Below are 15,479 nucleotides of genomic sequence, written 5' to 3' on the forward strand. Positions count from 1 at the left end.
ACACAATCAATATTTGACACCATGTGAGTGATAATGCTGTTTGTTTTATTGCCGTTTGTGTTACCGTCTGTTTGTTTTCATTAAGCAAATACACTGAACTCTAAAGCCTGAGTTATCCTTAGTTGCACCAGAAAGCATTGTGAGCTTGCAGATCAACTGTTGTCAGTGTGCGACATCCGTACGCAACTTTGCAAAGTTCTATACTGCTCCCAGTGAGCAGGTTAATTGGTGCCTTGCACACTGCAGAGTTTCCTCTACTATCGGTGTGTGAGAATATGAGGTGCATTTTAAATCGCTTTATATGGTCTACGCCGTAGTACGGTAGTTGACTAGAATGTGTGAGAAATGTCCATAATGGTTGCATTAAAGAAATACGATATAGTCGATACAAATAAGAACAATTTGCTTCATTGATTGTATTGATGTTGCTGCATTTCTGCATTGCTTCTCTTTTATGAATCTATTTAGAATCATACCATACTGTGCTAAATGGGAATTTGTTTTCTGAATCTCCTTAAAAGCTTGGAAAGGCAGAAGTAACGCTTCAAAGACAAACAGAAATCAAAAAAGATTGCCTGTCTGGCTTTCATGAAAATAAAATAACACTATATCAAGGTCTTACTATTATGATGTTTACTGCTGTATAGAAGTGCCTCTGACTCATCCCAAGAGTTGCCATGGAAATTGCTGCCGCTCCAGTGGGGCTCTGTGCACTTATTTGCCCCAAGACAATTATAGGGCAGTGGTTCTCAAAGTGTGGTCCGGGGACCACCAGGAGTCCTTGACGGGGGTTCCAGCGGAATTTTGGCTATTCAAAAAAGGCAGATTGATAGATTTTGAATACTTTTGAAAACTCTTCTCTTAGGGTTAGAACCCTTTGTAGAGGTTTGGGTTGTGTAGTTACCTTGCTATGATTTAAACCCTAAGGTGGGCAAGGAAAAAAACAATGTTTCATTGATTAGAAATTGAGAATTCAAAATATGCTCCCCAGTGACATCCATCGTACTGTACAGTGGAGAGGTCTATGGAGGCTCTCTTTTAGCCCACAAATGAACGCAAACAAAGCTGATTCTGAAAATATAGAACCTAACCAAACCCTGGTAGGTCTTGTGGATTCTGCTATTTTTGGAGCTGTGTGAAACACAGGCTCCCTATACGTGGCTGTGTGGGTCTGTGTGTCTGTGTGTGTGTGTGTGTGTCTGTCTGTGTGTCTGTATGTAGCCTGACTTCGGCGCGTAACTAGTGCTGCACCATTTACGCCACTCGCGCAATATATACATCAAAATGTGCGGCTCGGCCGGGAATGGTGTTCTATTACCTTTCGTTCCGATCCGCCTTACCATGCCGACGTAATCGGCAAAAAACGACGCTTAATTGTCCCCATTGACTTATAATGGGACAATGCAAGAAATCACTTTCAAGTATTTTTCTCTCGTAAACCATAGGAGCTACAGTTTCAAACCTCGGAGAGGAGATTCATAATGATTTTAAGAATGAATCGAAAAATAATTACATCACTCAGCCTCATGGTGGCGCTATAACGGCCCACTTTACGTTTTGCCCCGTAACTCTTGAACCGTGGATCGGAAAATTAAAATTATTTTTTCCCTGGATTCCTTGGGTCAAGACGCATCTCCCCATATAGGCCACGCCCATTTGCGCCAGGATAGATTTTCCGCCATCTTGAATTTTCTCCAAAACACACTTTTTGCTCCTTTTCCTACATATTTTCTTCAAATGTCACAAAAATCGGTACACATGATCTTCACACACACACACACACACACACACACACACACACACACACACACAGCTCCACTTCACACGGGTGTGATTTTTATTAGGAAGAACCCCCAGACTGGATCCACAGATCTGGATCTTCAAGTTGTAAAACCAAGCCATGTGTGGCCTAAAATGCATGAACTGCAGTCACAGTGTAGTCTGAAAGCAGCATAATGAGACTGAAGTACATCCTGATTCTCTCCACACAGAGCTCGGATGTGCAAGAGGGATGCAGCTGACCTCAACAGGCCCCCAGACAGTGCAGGGTTCTGAGGGAGAGAGTGTGACTCTGGGCTGCACCTACACACCAAGCCCTATTGACACTGGAGAGCTGGACATAGAGTGGTCTGTGGTCAGCCCAGACACAACCAGGAAAGACCAGCTGGTAAGACAGTGAGAATGGAGGATACACCAGTCTACAGTCATGTTGTTTTTTGTTAGAACAGTGTATACTATATTAGAATGTGTCCTGCTGTGTGTGGGATAAGATCAAATTCCATTTTGCTTGTGCTGCGCGACAGAGACGAGGTGAGAGGAGTTGAGAAGAGCTGAAAATGAGGAGTTGAGATGAGACTAAATGAAACGAGTTGTGATAAGATTAAGTTAAGAACTTAATTAAGCACGATGGTAATGTGGATATAACAATTGCTGTGGTATTGAATTGAGTGTCTTAAACGCCCGTAGGAATAATCACTATATATCACGGCAGGAGATTGGGATTGTAGCCCAAGTGCCAAATATCCATTGCCAACTTAGCTGTTGTGGTTGTGCTCTCAAATTATTAATGGCAACAACAGGAACTCATTTAAAAGGCCTGCTTCATTCTGAGTTTTCGGTTCCCGCAAAGAAGATCAATCTAAAGTGACACACAAAAACTAAACTGAATTCTGTGGAATTGAATTGTGGATACACTGCTGTTTTTGTGCAGTATTTATTTATTGCGACCGTAGGTCACAGTTAACTATGAAAACCGTCACATCTTATTCTTGTCTGTCCGTATCTCCGTGAGTGAGTAACGCCTCAATGTCTATAGCTGCTGCCGACCTGTTGTGACATCACATAGTTTTGACATCACATTGTGACATCACATTCCGTCCTTGTGCCTTGTATGCCCATATATGGAGCTCCCTGATGTCATCAATATTAAGCCCATGGGTTGGAATGCCCATATAAGGACATAATTGTGTGAGTCTTGTGTGGTCTATAACATTTATGATGTCAGACGTTAGTACTATAAATATTTGGGAAAATATTTTGTCCACATTTTGTCCAACTTAACCAAAAAGAATCTTAACTAACCGCAACTCGAATCACACTAGCAAATGTCCTGCGCGACCTCGCCCTTTAGGTTTTACATTTTGTAACATACAACCATATTTTAAAGTAAATCAATTGCATTAGTTAAATTAACTGTTGCACACTAACTCAATACTTTCCCCCCCTGTTCTAGCTAATATCATATAGTGGTGGGAATAAATACATCCATGCCGACCATGGGCTGGCGAAGGGCCTTGACTTTGCTGCTGGTGACCCCTCCATGGGTGACGCATCACTCTCAATTGCTATGCTGACACCTGCCCACAGTTCAACTTACCAGTGTAAAGTCAAGAAAGCGCCGGGAGTGGACATGCGCAAGGTGTCACTGGTCGTAATGGGTAAGACTGGGCATTGGGTTACAACCTTGGGTTAGCAGCACACGTCACTGAGCTCCATTATTTATGTCAAAGTCCACTTACATTACCCAGGTTGGTGTGTGAGAGAGGCTTAGCTGGGGCAACAAACCCATATTTAAAAAAGGAACCTAGAAATAAATTGCCAGTCCTATCCTAAAAGCATACAATCTCACATTTCCTCTTGTTTAACCCATTAAGACCTGAAAAATACCTAAAAGATTCTTCTAAATCCTAATGGTTTTCTGAAAAAGTTATGTTTCTTTATCTGAGGTGCTGTAACTTTTTAATGTCAAGGGAGCCTAGAATTATATTTGACTCCAGACCCCCATCTTGAAATATTATGTATCAGGGACCCCCAGAAGCAAATATTTGAGTTACACATATTTGCTTTAAAAAAGACATTTGACAAAATTCAAGATTTGCTAAACATTTCAAGATTTTTCAAAAATAGCAGATCTACAAGTTCACAGCGTGGCACTCGGTGCCACGCTGTAAGCTTGTATATCTGCTATGTTTTTAATAGTTAAAGCATAAAATAATGGTTAGTAATAATGCATAATAATGCGTTCCAGGTCTTTTAAACAACAGCAGTGTGATGCATTCGTCACACATTAACTAGCAACTATCTGACTCCATGTGAGTGACAACTAGGGCTGCAAAAATCGATTATCAGCGATTATTCTTTTGAATTCAATTAATCAAATAATCGAGACTTTTTTTTTCTCCAAATAATTTCAAATGTTTAATCATCGAATCAACATAAATATTTTATTATTTCGCTTAAGCCCTGTTTTATACAGTTTATTTTCCAGTATTTTCAGTATAAATTATCATTCAAAAAAAATTTTTTTTTAAATAATCGATTAAATAACTTGGTTCGATTAACGGTTGCATGGAGGATATAAAGAGACCAAAACAACACTTTCTGAAAGTTAGTCATCATGAATCTCTTGAGTCAGTGCAGTGTCAGTGAGGATGTTGTGGGCTGTTGTATTGATTGCTGCAATGAGCTCAATAACACGATGTGGAGTTGCTGGCGAGACTGGCCGCAACCACAGTGTACTCTACATGTACAAGTTGTTTCTGACTCAGGGAGAGTAGAATGATTTAACCACAAAAATAATCCACACGCTCACAACGTGAATGCATTACATTGTAGATTTGCTATGCCCAAAATAGGGACTCCAGGTTGTGGTTAACGTTGTCATATTGACTTAGAGAGACACTTAAATGCAATTTACTGTATTCTAACATCATTGCTCTTCATTACTTTACAGGGGGACATGGATAAATTGTTTAGAATATTTCCAAAACGTTTATTAAAGGACCACTTCTCCCATTTTCAACCCATCTTCATATAATAGGTCTTCACTAATGCTCATTAGCCTTTCGGTCTTTTCTGTCTCAGAGGGAAAATGTGTACAATTCACAAACCTACCTATCAGTGACATCATCGGTATATGCACTGCAGGTTTTCATTATTAATGCGAGAACAATGACTTCTATTTCAACATGCTAACATTCCAGTAAGAGAGAGGCTGTAGTTTCTATTGGCTTGGAAAACCCATCAATGATTTAATTGGTACTAGGGCTGCACGATATGGACAGAATTTCATATCTCTGTATTTATGCCAAATATTCAGTTATCGATACGATATTACTGTACACATTTCATATTCAATATTTAAAGTGAAAACTCAGCATTATTAACATGTCAATATCACTCTTGATTTTAAGGGCTATTGGGTTCCCACACTTATACAGGCAACGATATGGTCGATATATCGCCCAGGGCGATATATTTCCCATATTTTGCCTTTTGCAATACTGATATTACGCATGGTCATACCTCGACAACAGATGAAGTAGTGCCATCTTATAATGAACACTGATGACCAATTATATGTGGTTAAGGTTGAAAATGGGTGAAGTGCTCCTTTAAGTAAATCAATCTGGATGAACTTTATCGGCAATGATCCCAACTATCATCAATGAATTAATACCAAAATAGAAATACGATTTCAAGGATTTCCCACATATCCGCATTCCAAGATGTTAAAGCCTGAGACAAAACCTTTCCATCTAAACATTTTGTCAAGAGTTCCTGGCTAACCCTTTCAGCCGTGTTAATCGAACACACTGAAAATGCACTTTGTCTAACCCTGCCAACAATGGTCAAACGGTTACAGGTTTAGGCTGCTTGTTTAAAAGCAGCGACTGTACAAATATATATTGACCTGTTGGGCCAAACATCTCTAGAAATACATCGAAAGAAAGCTTGTTTGTTCAAAGTGTGAACTTTGAAACAACTGTGAAATTGCAGTTAACAGGAAAGAGAGGCTTTCGAAGAAATACTGTCCTTTCTTTCTTCACATTTTGATGTAGGCCTATGTTGGATTTAGGGCGTTCAAGTGGTGTAATGCACTTGACAGCAGATTGTGTTTGTTTGCTCAACCCACACACAAAGAGATTTATATTTTAAAGACAAAAATACACAGAGCTGTCTTGTCCTGCTTGGTCTCTCGAGACAGACTGTTGGGTGTAAAATTAAGATTCCGGTCATGTGTCAGCCGCAACATGTGTGTCTTTAAAGCATTCTTGAAAGATATAATTTGGTTTGTGTGAGATTAATGTGAGGTGGTAACAAGCTCCAGAATGATATTGATCGATAAATAAACTGTGTGTTTGAAGAGATTGGTTCTTGGGGCAGGAAGAGTTAAATGAACACGGCTGGCATTCCTGGTGTAATGATTGTGTGTGTTACTTGATTTAAAAAACTGTTTGTAAAAATAATCTGGTGTTAGATTTAGAATAATGTTTCTGAAGAACATGAGGAGACTACAAAGTAGTTTTTGTTCGACAGACAACCAGGACAGGCATATATGCATATCGTCGTTGTCGGGTGTAATCCTTGTATCTCCAAGTTTCAAATTTGTATGTTCTTTCGCAAAGTAAAGCCCTGCTTCATCATACAAGGCCATCGCACAAAAGTAGTGAAAACATCAGATCTACAAGCAGGGCTCTACACAACGCCTCGCGGTGCGAGGCGTTGTGTGATTGTAGATCGGCTGTTTTCACTAGTTTAAATCATTTTTAAAATGGCAAATGCAAAACGAACGGTTTTGGACATACACGTTTTTCACCCGACAACGACGATAGGCTATATATAATATTAGTGCGTGTAGAGCAATGAATAGCCAATCTGGCAGCTCGATTCTGAACAAGTTGTAATTTGTTCAGGTCCAGTTGCTGCTGACCATACTACCGGACAGACAGACACACTACACTACAAATGTGTATTTGGGACTGAAACCACCTTCGCCATGATAGAAACTGGGAGTGTGCTTTGTTTTGAGCTGCTGTCCTGATCTTAACTGATATTTTTACATATCTACAGGTATATACAAGTTATTCACACCTTCAATGACAGGTTGCAAATTTTCAGGGGATTATGAAAACTATATATTTTTGAAGACTTCAGAGTATAACAAATCAGAAAATCCATGATTCCATTTGCAAAATGCCTAGGGGAGTTTTTGACAGCTGCTGAAAGTTTTGTCTCATTCACTATACACTATAATAAAAAGGAAAAGAAATACCCCCAAAAAATCTGCTTTAAGTAGCAAGGGAGGGGTCAAACTAGGTGTTTTTAATGATTCTGAATCCATTGCAAGCGGCCTGACTCAAAACTATGGTTTAGTGATGAGTCATCACTTTTCACAGTTTCGTGGGGGCTGTTTTTAGCCCAAGGAATGTTTTTCATGCAAAACAAATGCTTGCAATGGATTCAGAATCATTAAAAACCCCTAGTTTGACCCCTCACTTGCTACTAAAAGCAGATTTTTTGGGGGTATTGTTTTCCTTTATAGTAGGCCTATGAGACACAAACTTTCAGCAGTTGTCAAAAATTCCCCTACGGATTTTGCAAATGGAATCATGGATTTTCTGATTTGTTATACTCTGAAGTCTCCAACAATATATAGTTTTCATAATCCCCGAAAATGTGAACGAAATTACACAAGCGACTATGTGAAAGAACTTGGAAACCAAGTTATATAACCAACCTGCATTTTAGATAGAGAAGAACACATTTCTGTGGTTTTAATGATGTGCTATGGCTCCTGTCTGCTGGGTTGCTACACTATAATGATGGCAAAACAACTCTCAGTTCATGGGTTAAATTACACCAAGGAATATCTATATCTCTATTCATGATTAATACCACTTTATTTTTTTTTTATTTTTTTCCATTCTAACCCTAACATTTTTAAAGCTGCAATCTGTCATGGATTTGAACCCAGGTCAATCAGTAAGAGCACCAACTGTTGAGCTTCAAGCCTGTAGTCAGCCAGTAGTGGTCCAGTCCTACTCAACCATGGGATCAGGGAGGTGCTGGGCCCCTGATTCAGCCCGGGAAAAAGAGTTGGAGAGGCCCTCATTGCGTGCTATAGAGAAAGATCTCTCTATAGCGCTGCTGCTACTCAAAGATTTGTGACAAGCCAGTGGGCCAATTACATGAATTAGGCCTATATTTCGTTGTTGTTGGGTGGAAACCTTGTATGTCCAAAACCGTTTGTTCTGTATTTATCATTAAGAAAATGATTTAAACAACAAGCACAGCCGATCTACAAGCACACAACGCCTCGCGGTGCGAGGCGTTGTGTGCTTCGGGAGTTGTCCCGCTTTTCCCAATGGCCAGCACGTCCCTGCATAGGATACATTTCTCAATAAAACAATGCAGGGAGACCAACCACAGCCACTGTAGTTGTGTTGTATTAACACACTCTGCATCCAGATTATAGTCAAAATAACAACCGAGAAATGACAGTGAACATATAATTAAATGTATATGACAGTGTGCAGACACAACTAATGACGTACGTTTTACTTGAGCGCTGCCTACAGCTTCAATTTCGCAGCGATCCTTTTGGTGATTGTGGAATTACAAAAGTAGCAAGCGTTTGCAGGAGTTCACAGAAATATGTTGAGTTATTAATAAAGCCTGAATTGATGTCTGCTTCCATTTCATCCTGTTGGGGGGAAAACAAATGCACTAAACCTCCGATATGGGAGCTGTGTGCAATGATACATTTATTTTATATCATTTCAGCAAAGCCCTCTGTGCCTAAGTGTTGGATGGAGGGAACAGGCTTGGTGGGAGAGGCAGTCTCCTTGCATTGCAAGTCTGCAAGTGGCTCTCCTCCATTGAAATACATGTGGAACAGGGAGGGGAGAGGTGGCCGCTTGCCTTCCTTGGCCACACAGAGTAAGTATGCCTTCTACTGCTCGTAGGGTGCTACTGCATTGTGTGTGTGTGTGTGTGTGTGTGTGTGTGTGTGTGTGTGTGTGTGTGTGTGTGTGTGTGCGTGTGCGTGTGCGTGTGTGCGTGTGCGCGTGCGTGTGCGTGTGCGACTGTGCGTGTGCGCGTGTTTGTGTGTGTGTGTGTGCGTCCGCATGCGTGCCAGTGTGTATAGCCTGCTTGCATGTGTTTATGTGTGGTAGAGAAACACCATTTGAAGTCCCCATTATTCATGTAATCATTACATGAATAACATTGTAATGTAACATGTACTGCATGTAGAGTATGTGAAAACACTAACCTTAGGGCATGACGTGTGTCCATTCTATGTTCAGATAGCGATACCGGGGAGCTGATCATCAGCAACCATTCACACACCTATTCTGGGATGTACCGTTGTGAAGTCACCAACGCCGTGGGAACAGAACACTGCAGGATCAATCTGAGAGCAGACAAACGTAAGCACATTCCCCCACATGCAGAGCACACTCATCTGCATAACACTCATTCCCTCATGCACACAAGGCTCAGTGCAGGTGGTGCACGATTGCACATGCGCGCACCCCTCCTCCCACAGCTTATAAATGTTCACCTTTTGCTTCCATCTTTGTCATTTTACTGTGTCAAATTCACTATCCTCACAGTGGGGGGACGAACATTAGTATTGGTGTTCCTGATTGCCTCAAGCCTCATGCACGGGTCTAAAACAGTATAAGTATAACATAAGGCTTATGCGATTACAAGGCAACACTTGATATGGTTACACCCCGCCACTCCGCGGAGTGGCGACATGTCGGAATGGAGAGCGACTCCCATCACAATATTACCATATCCCAGAAGATATCTAGTCTCATATCACGATATCGATGTATGCTCATGCAGCCCCTGGTACATAGGCCCTACATGGACACAAACAATGACTTCTGCTGACTGCGAGTTGATGTCCACCCAGAAGTCATTTTCTGTGTCCATCCAGGGCAAGTTTATTTGCAGAATATGAATCAGGCTTGTTGTGAACCTGGCTTTACACTGATAAACACTTTTCATAAGAGCATTGGCAGACTGCTTTTGTTATTTCCTCCCGAGATAATTTCCCCATCACCTGCTCTCGGTGGCCTTTTTGAGGTACCGGAGGATTGTTGTTGATGACTCTGCACCTCCTGCACAAGGACATCACTTTGCTCTTGGGGGAAATTACATTCCCAAGGCTCTTCTTTCATGGCAAGTGGAAGTGTGGAAATTGTCTGCTGCTAGACAGACTGCTACAGACAACGATATTTGATTGGTCATAATTAAATCCACATGCTGTGTGTAATATACCTTTCTACCGTATGGAAAATATTTAAAGTTCATCGCCACACTACTGGTTCACCCGTTCCCCCAGAATAGGGCCTCTAATCTTTTAAAGCAGAAGCAAAGTTGCAACGAGTTGTACACTTGAGGATGGAAAGCGTCAACACTTTGATTCATTAAGTGCACACCTATCAATATCAAAAGATTATACAGGGAGGCCATGCTGTTATTATACTGCCTCTTGTTGTGCTAAAAATGATTTATGATTTCTACTTAATTCCACGGCGGTGTCACACAGGTAAAAATAGCATTAAATGCTCACAACGTATCAGCTATTCCCTGCGCGAGACGCCAGCACAAAACTAAGTGTAACACACAATTTAGAGACTGATTGTCTGATTCTTTATTATCCACATTTCTTTCAGCTCCCAACAGAGCAGGGGTGATCGTTGGCACAGTGGTGGGTGTTCTGCTCCTCCTTATCCTTGTGCTGTTCTGCATCTGGCTTGTGTACTGCAAGCTTGGCGACAGGAGGCCCCGCTACGAGAAGGAAGCGTCCAATGAGATCAGGTAGGCACTGTTCAACAATGTGTATTGTGTACAACAGATAGCGGACTATAAAGGCAGCGGTACGGTACATTGTTGCTGTGTATTGGGGGAGTTTAGTGAAGGTCACCACTTGTTCACATCTCGCAGGTTTCAGGGAAAATCGCACCTTGCCAAGAACTCAGAACCTTTGTGTGCATCTATACTTTATAGTTAAAAATAGGCAGTGAATGTGATGCTTAATACTCCAGGGGAGATTCAGAAATTGGCAGAATAACAAAATGGTGGTGAAACCTTGGGTATTTTTGTGTTTAACCACCCATTCCTCTGAACATACTGTATTTCCCAAGGCCTCTGTCTTGCAGTAGGCCTAAATACAATCCAATACATCTTGAGTGTTTTAAAGTTTGAAAACTTAGGTAAAGTATGCTGTCATGTACAAAGCATTGGCACAAATTAACTTGTGCCAATTGTTCAGCTGCCACCTATGGCTGACAGGACAGTTGACCAATCGATGTAAGCTAAGGCTGTACCCTGACTATGCTCTCCTTGGGGGTTATACAGAATTGATCAATGAATCTGCGCAGCTAAAGGCAGCGAAGGCTGACATGACCACGATCAACCTCTCTGCATAAACCCTATGAGGTCCTGGAGCTCAACTTATGTCAAACATGGAGAAAAAACTCAGCTTCCAAACATGGCTACTGAGACAAAACACTGATAGGTAACACAGTCGTTTGTTTAAAGAATGAAAGAAACTGTTGCCTAACACTGATTTGCACTGTATGTCATTAGGGACATATTGCATGCATAGATACAGTATATTTGTCCAAACACACCCCATAGTACGGTTCATATTTTGGCATAATCTGGCTGTCCACCCACCTGCATTTTTATTGTAATTGTAAGATTACTATTTTTATTATTATTAGTTTAATGCTTGGAAGACAAAGCTTGATCAAAGTTTGCTCTCCTCGATGTTTTTTCTTTGAGTGAATTTTTCTTCATGACTGGTTGCTAAGACGTGTGAGACTGTGTCTGTCACATGTGAGACAGTGTCTGTCACTACTGTTGGCTTTGCTTTGCAACGTCTGGAGAGCATCACATAGCAAATCTTGGAATCTTCACCACTTGCCTGACAGGAAATCTCAAGTGCCATTCTGCCAAGATGTTCATGGGCATGTCTCTGTCTCTTTTTCTTTTGTACAGTACAATTAGCTGTGGAAGCAGTTTTAGAACAGGGATACATCTGACCTGTGGTGATTTCTTCCAGACGAATTCATGATCATGTAGAACAGGGTTCTCCAATAGGCGGCCTGTGGGCCATTTGCGGCCCGCACGGGGGATACTGTCTGGCCCCCACCAACCCCAGTAATAATGGTGGTATAAGAGCAGCAACAACACTAGTATATCATCGTTGTCAGGTGGAAATCTCATACCTCCAAATGTGTACGTTCTTTCGCAAATCATACGAGGCCGTCACACAAAAGTAGTGAAAACAGCAGACGGTTTTTGGACATACAAGATTTTCACCCGACAACAACGATATCTGAACTGTCGCTGGAGTATCGGGAACGCCACCGTCGTCCCCTGCAATGTTGTGGCCCTCGGCTTGGTACCCTAGACATGATTCGGCCCTTGGGGAAAACTAATTGGGGAACCCTGATGTAGAACATGAATTATTTAGATACTCTAAACAAACAAACACTGTCGGTCATTACAACCATTATTTTATGAACTAAATAAAGATCCAACTTGTTTAGATATTAAAAACAAACAATTTCAGCTGAAATACTAACAACAATATCAATGTTCTCTTGCATGTAATTAAGAAGGAAACCTAGTGCCTGCCATATAATAATCCACTGTGTCATAGAAATGAGCAGTGAACCGCTGAAATTGACTAGCTGCCAGAGTTACAAACTTTCTGAACCTTCCATTCAAATTAAACCATTCATTGAGCCATGTGATTTCACAATCACATGTGGGCAGTTTAACTCAGAGAGGTAATTACAAAGATCTCTGAACTACAATAAAAATGACAGAACGTAGTGTCCAATCAGGTGTGACTCTGCCATCTGCTTCAAATACCTTTATTGACATTGGCCGAGTTTCCCAAAGCGATTTTATCCCTTTGTAGATCACGCATGGACGTAGAGACCGAGCCCTGACCGTCATCAGCTTATCAGTTTTTATTGATTGATTGAATACTTTATTAGCAGACAGTTTGCATTGGAAAGGCACAAGACAGTACAGTTCAGATAAAAGGTCTACTAATAGGTTTTAAACCCAAGAAAGCACTATGATATGGCTTGTTTACTTTGGGGTCCTTTGGACCAATTTCATTGAAGGGGATGGATGAAGTTTTACCTAGGTGTAATGATAGTTTATCAGTGAGCCAGGTGCAGATCTTAGCAAGTTCAGAGCTAAGGGCTTTTTCAACCTGCAATACAGGGTTCCGTTCACCTCCACCATCTGTTCTCTCCCCTCCAGGTAAGATTGCATCCAGCTCACTGTTGTGCTATCAAAACCAATTGCTTCTAGCTTATCAATCACAAAATAGGGTTATTTACGGTGTCAAAACTTGTGGAGGTCCAGCATGACCACGCCGTAGTATTTTCCCAAGTCCACCTCATGTTTGATGAGGTCGTTCAAATAGAGAAGGCATGTCAGTGCAATGAGATGTTCTGAAGCCATTAGCGACAGTAGCGACACCACCTCCTTAAAATTAGTTTAAACCGTTGCATGATGCCGGTTTCAGATGAAAATATGTATTTTTGTAAACTGATGCTTAATGAAAGGGTCGTGCCAACAGCAAAGAAGCAGCCCATTCACCACAAGTATTGCTACAGCTTTGAGGAGAGTGCAGAAAGTATGACAAATAATAAGCCATAGCTTTTCACAAAGTCATAACAAACAGAGAGAACGAATAAACTATGTCTTATGATTGCCAGGTTTATTAGGCCTATAAGCAATCTGCTGTGGATACATTATTGACAATGAGCAATTTCTCCAATCTTGTGAGATATGAAGAGGAGCTCAAAACAAATGCATTATTGACTGTCATATCTTTGGACTCTGAATGACACAATATGCAATTGCTGGCCCAGTTATTGGCAGGAAATACTGCAGGATAATAAGAGTCTGTTGGCCTGATGATTCGGGGGAAAGGAAAAGGGGGTATTTTTGTACATTTGCATATAGCATGTGAAATTTAACCCACCCCAACCATACTAAGAGCAGTGGGATCGGAATAAACAATTTTACAAATGTTCTCAGTAAACGATAATCAATACTATTTTGGCTGATCTGATTTAACATGAATGACTGTAGTGCACACCTGCCCTAGGAACATAGTTGCACAGATGATGACTGGTCTCTTTTCATACACTTCAGCCTGAGCAATTTAGCAAAGTTCATGTAATTAAAAGCAATGGTGTGGAACCCACACTGCCGTAGGAGGTGAAATACCTAAGAGACAATTTGGTGCATAGTTGGTTTTTGATAAGCCTGATTTACACACCAGAGGCGGGTTGAATAAACAATACAATACCAAAACCAGCGATTCATAGTCATTCATGTCAGGTTGAGGCCTTTATCTGTGGTAATCAATCGGCCACACATGTTTACATACATATTTATGGCGGGGGGTGTTTACACTCACACACACAGACAGTTGTGAGAGGACCTTAAAGGCCTACTTCACCTTCATACTTACTGTAGTAAAAATAGCAGATCTACAAGCAGTGAGATAGTATATGGTATATGGTACCATATACTATCTCATGGTATATTGGCCATTTCTGACGTACAACACTACACAGTCGTACATCAGACCTAATTTAGGCAATGGATGAACGGATCCTGGCCAGAGTTGCTGTTGTGGGAAGAAGCCAGCTGTAGAGTGTGGCTTGAATGTAGAATGCAAAGTGTGGGCTGCAGGCAATGTTGACAAAGGAAGACTGGACGCTGTCGGGAGCAGCATGACGATTCATTTCACACCCTTCAGAGGGAGAGTAGCCGCAGAGGGGTAAAGAAGCCAGGGATTAACTGGAAGCTATCCAGCTATAGGCTATAAGTTATGATGAAGGTAATTTAGTCTTTTTGGAAACTATCCAGCTATAGGCTATAAGTTATGATGAAGGTAATTTAGTCTTTTCCAGTGCCAAGCACTATGACAGGTTGAACAGACTTTTACATTTCATGGAAATCCTCTTTCTGATCAGTGATGATCCCACATCGAGCACCAGGATCAAAAGCAACCAAAATAACAAGTGTCTAATCGTGTCTACCACAAAGATTTCACCAGAAGCAGACGGATACAAACAGAGCTTGTAGATCGGCTATTTTTTGTCAAAGAGATTTGGTAGAGAGTGAAAAAAGTACATAAATTATAAGTACATTTTACCAATAGAGGGTTTAAATGGTACCGGATATGCAGCTTGGCAAACAAAAGGTGAACTGATCCCAGTGCATGACAGAGGACGATATCATGATACATTAAATCTCCACGATACGATTATCTTGAGTGTTTTTTGATAAACGATAATATCGCGTATTGTCCCATCCCTAACTATGATGTCCTGATCTTACTTTCAGGGAGGATGCCCCAGCTCCTGAGAGCCGCCCTGCCAGCCGTGTGACCAGCCGAAATGCCAGCCACTACCAAGGGGTGATGTACAACCAAGTGGGCAGCCCAGAGTCTCTGGGTTTCGATGATGGACGCGCGTGTTCTCCCTCTACCACCAACCCCGCATGCACTCCTATCAAATATGACAGCAAGTATGGCTACGCAGTGTGACTGTGAGAACCGTGCAATGAAGAATACATGTCAGAATGTGAATATTTAACTGTGGTAATATGATTACCGAGTCCTCTAATTAAAA

The 15,479-nt window shown here is 41.2% G+C and overlaps 1 protein-coding gene across 1 annotated transcript; it reads left to right on the forward strand.

Moving 5' to 3' along the window:
* Window positions 1–2,011: 2,011 nt before the first annotated feature.
* Window positions 2,012–15,394, forward strand: vsig8a (V-set and immunoglobulin domain containing 8a; the record flags this gene model as incomplete). Its single annotated transcript, XM_080743524.1, has 6 exons — window positions 2,012–2,167; window positions 3,233–3,437; window positions 8,566–8,721; window positions 9,090–9,212; window positions 10,473–10,617; window positions 15,193–15,394. 6 exons carry the CDS (start codon window positions 2,012–2,014, stop codon window positions 15,392–15,394), a joined length of 987 nt encoding a protein of 328 aa, XP_080599650.1.
* Between the last annotated feature and the right edge of the window lie 85 nt (window positions 15,395–15,479).

This window comes from Nannobrachium achirus (genome assembly GCF_963921795.1).
Source record: "Nannobrachium achirus genome assembly, chromosome: 15".
In the NCBI taxonomy this organism is placed as follows: Eukaryota; Metazoa; Chordata; class Actinopteri; order Myctophiformes; family Myctophidae; genus Nannobrachium; species Nannobrachium achirus.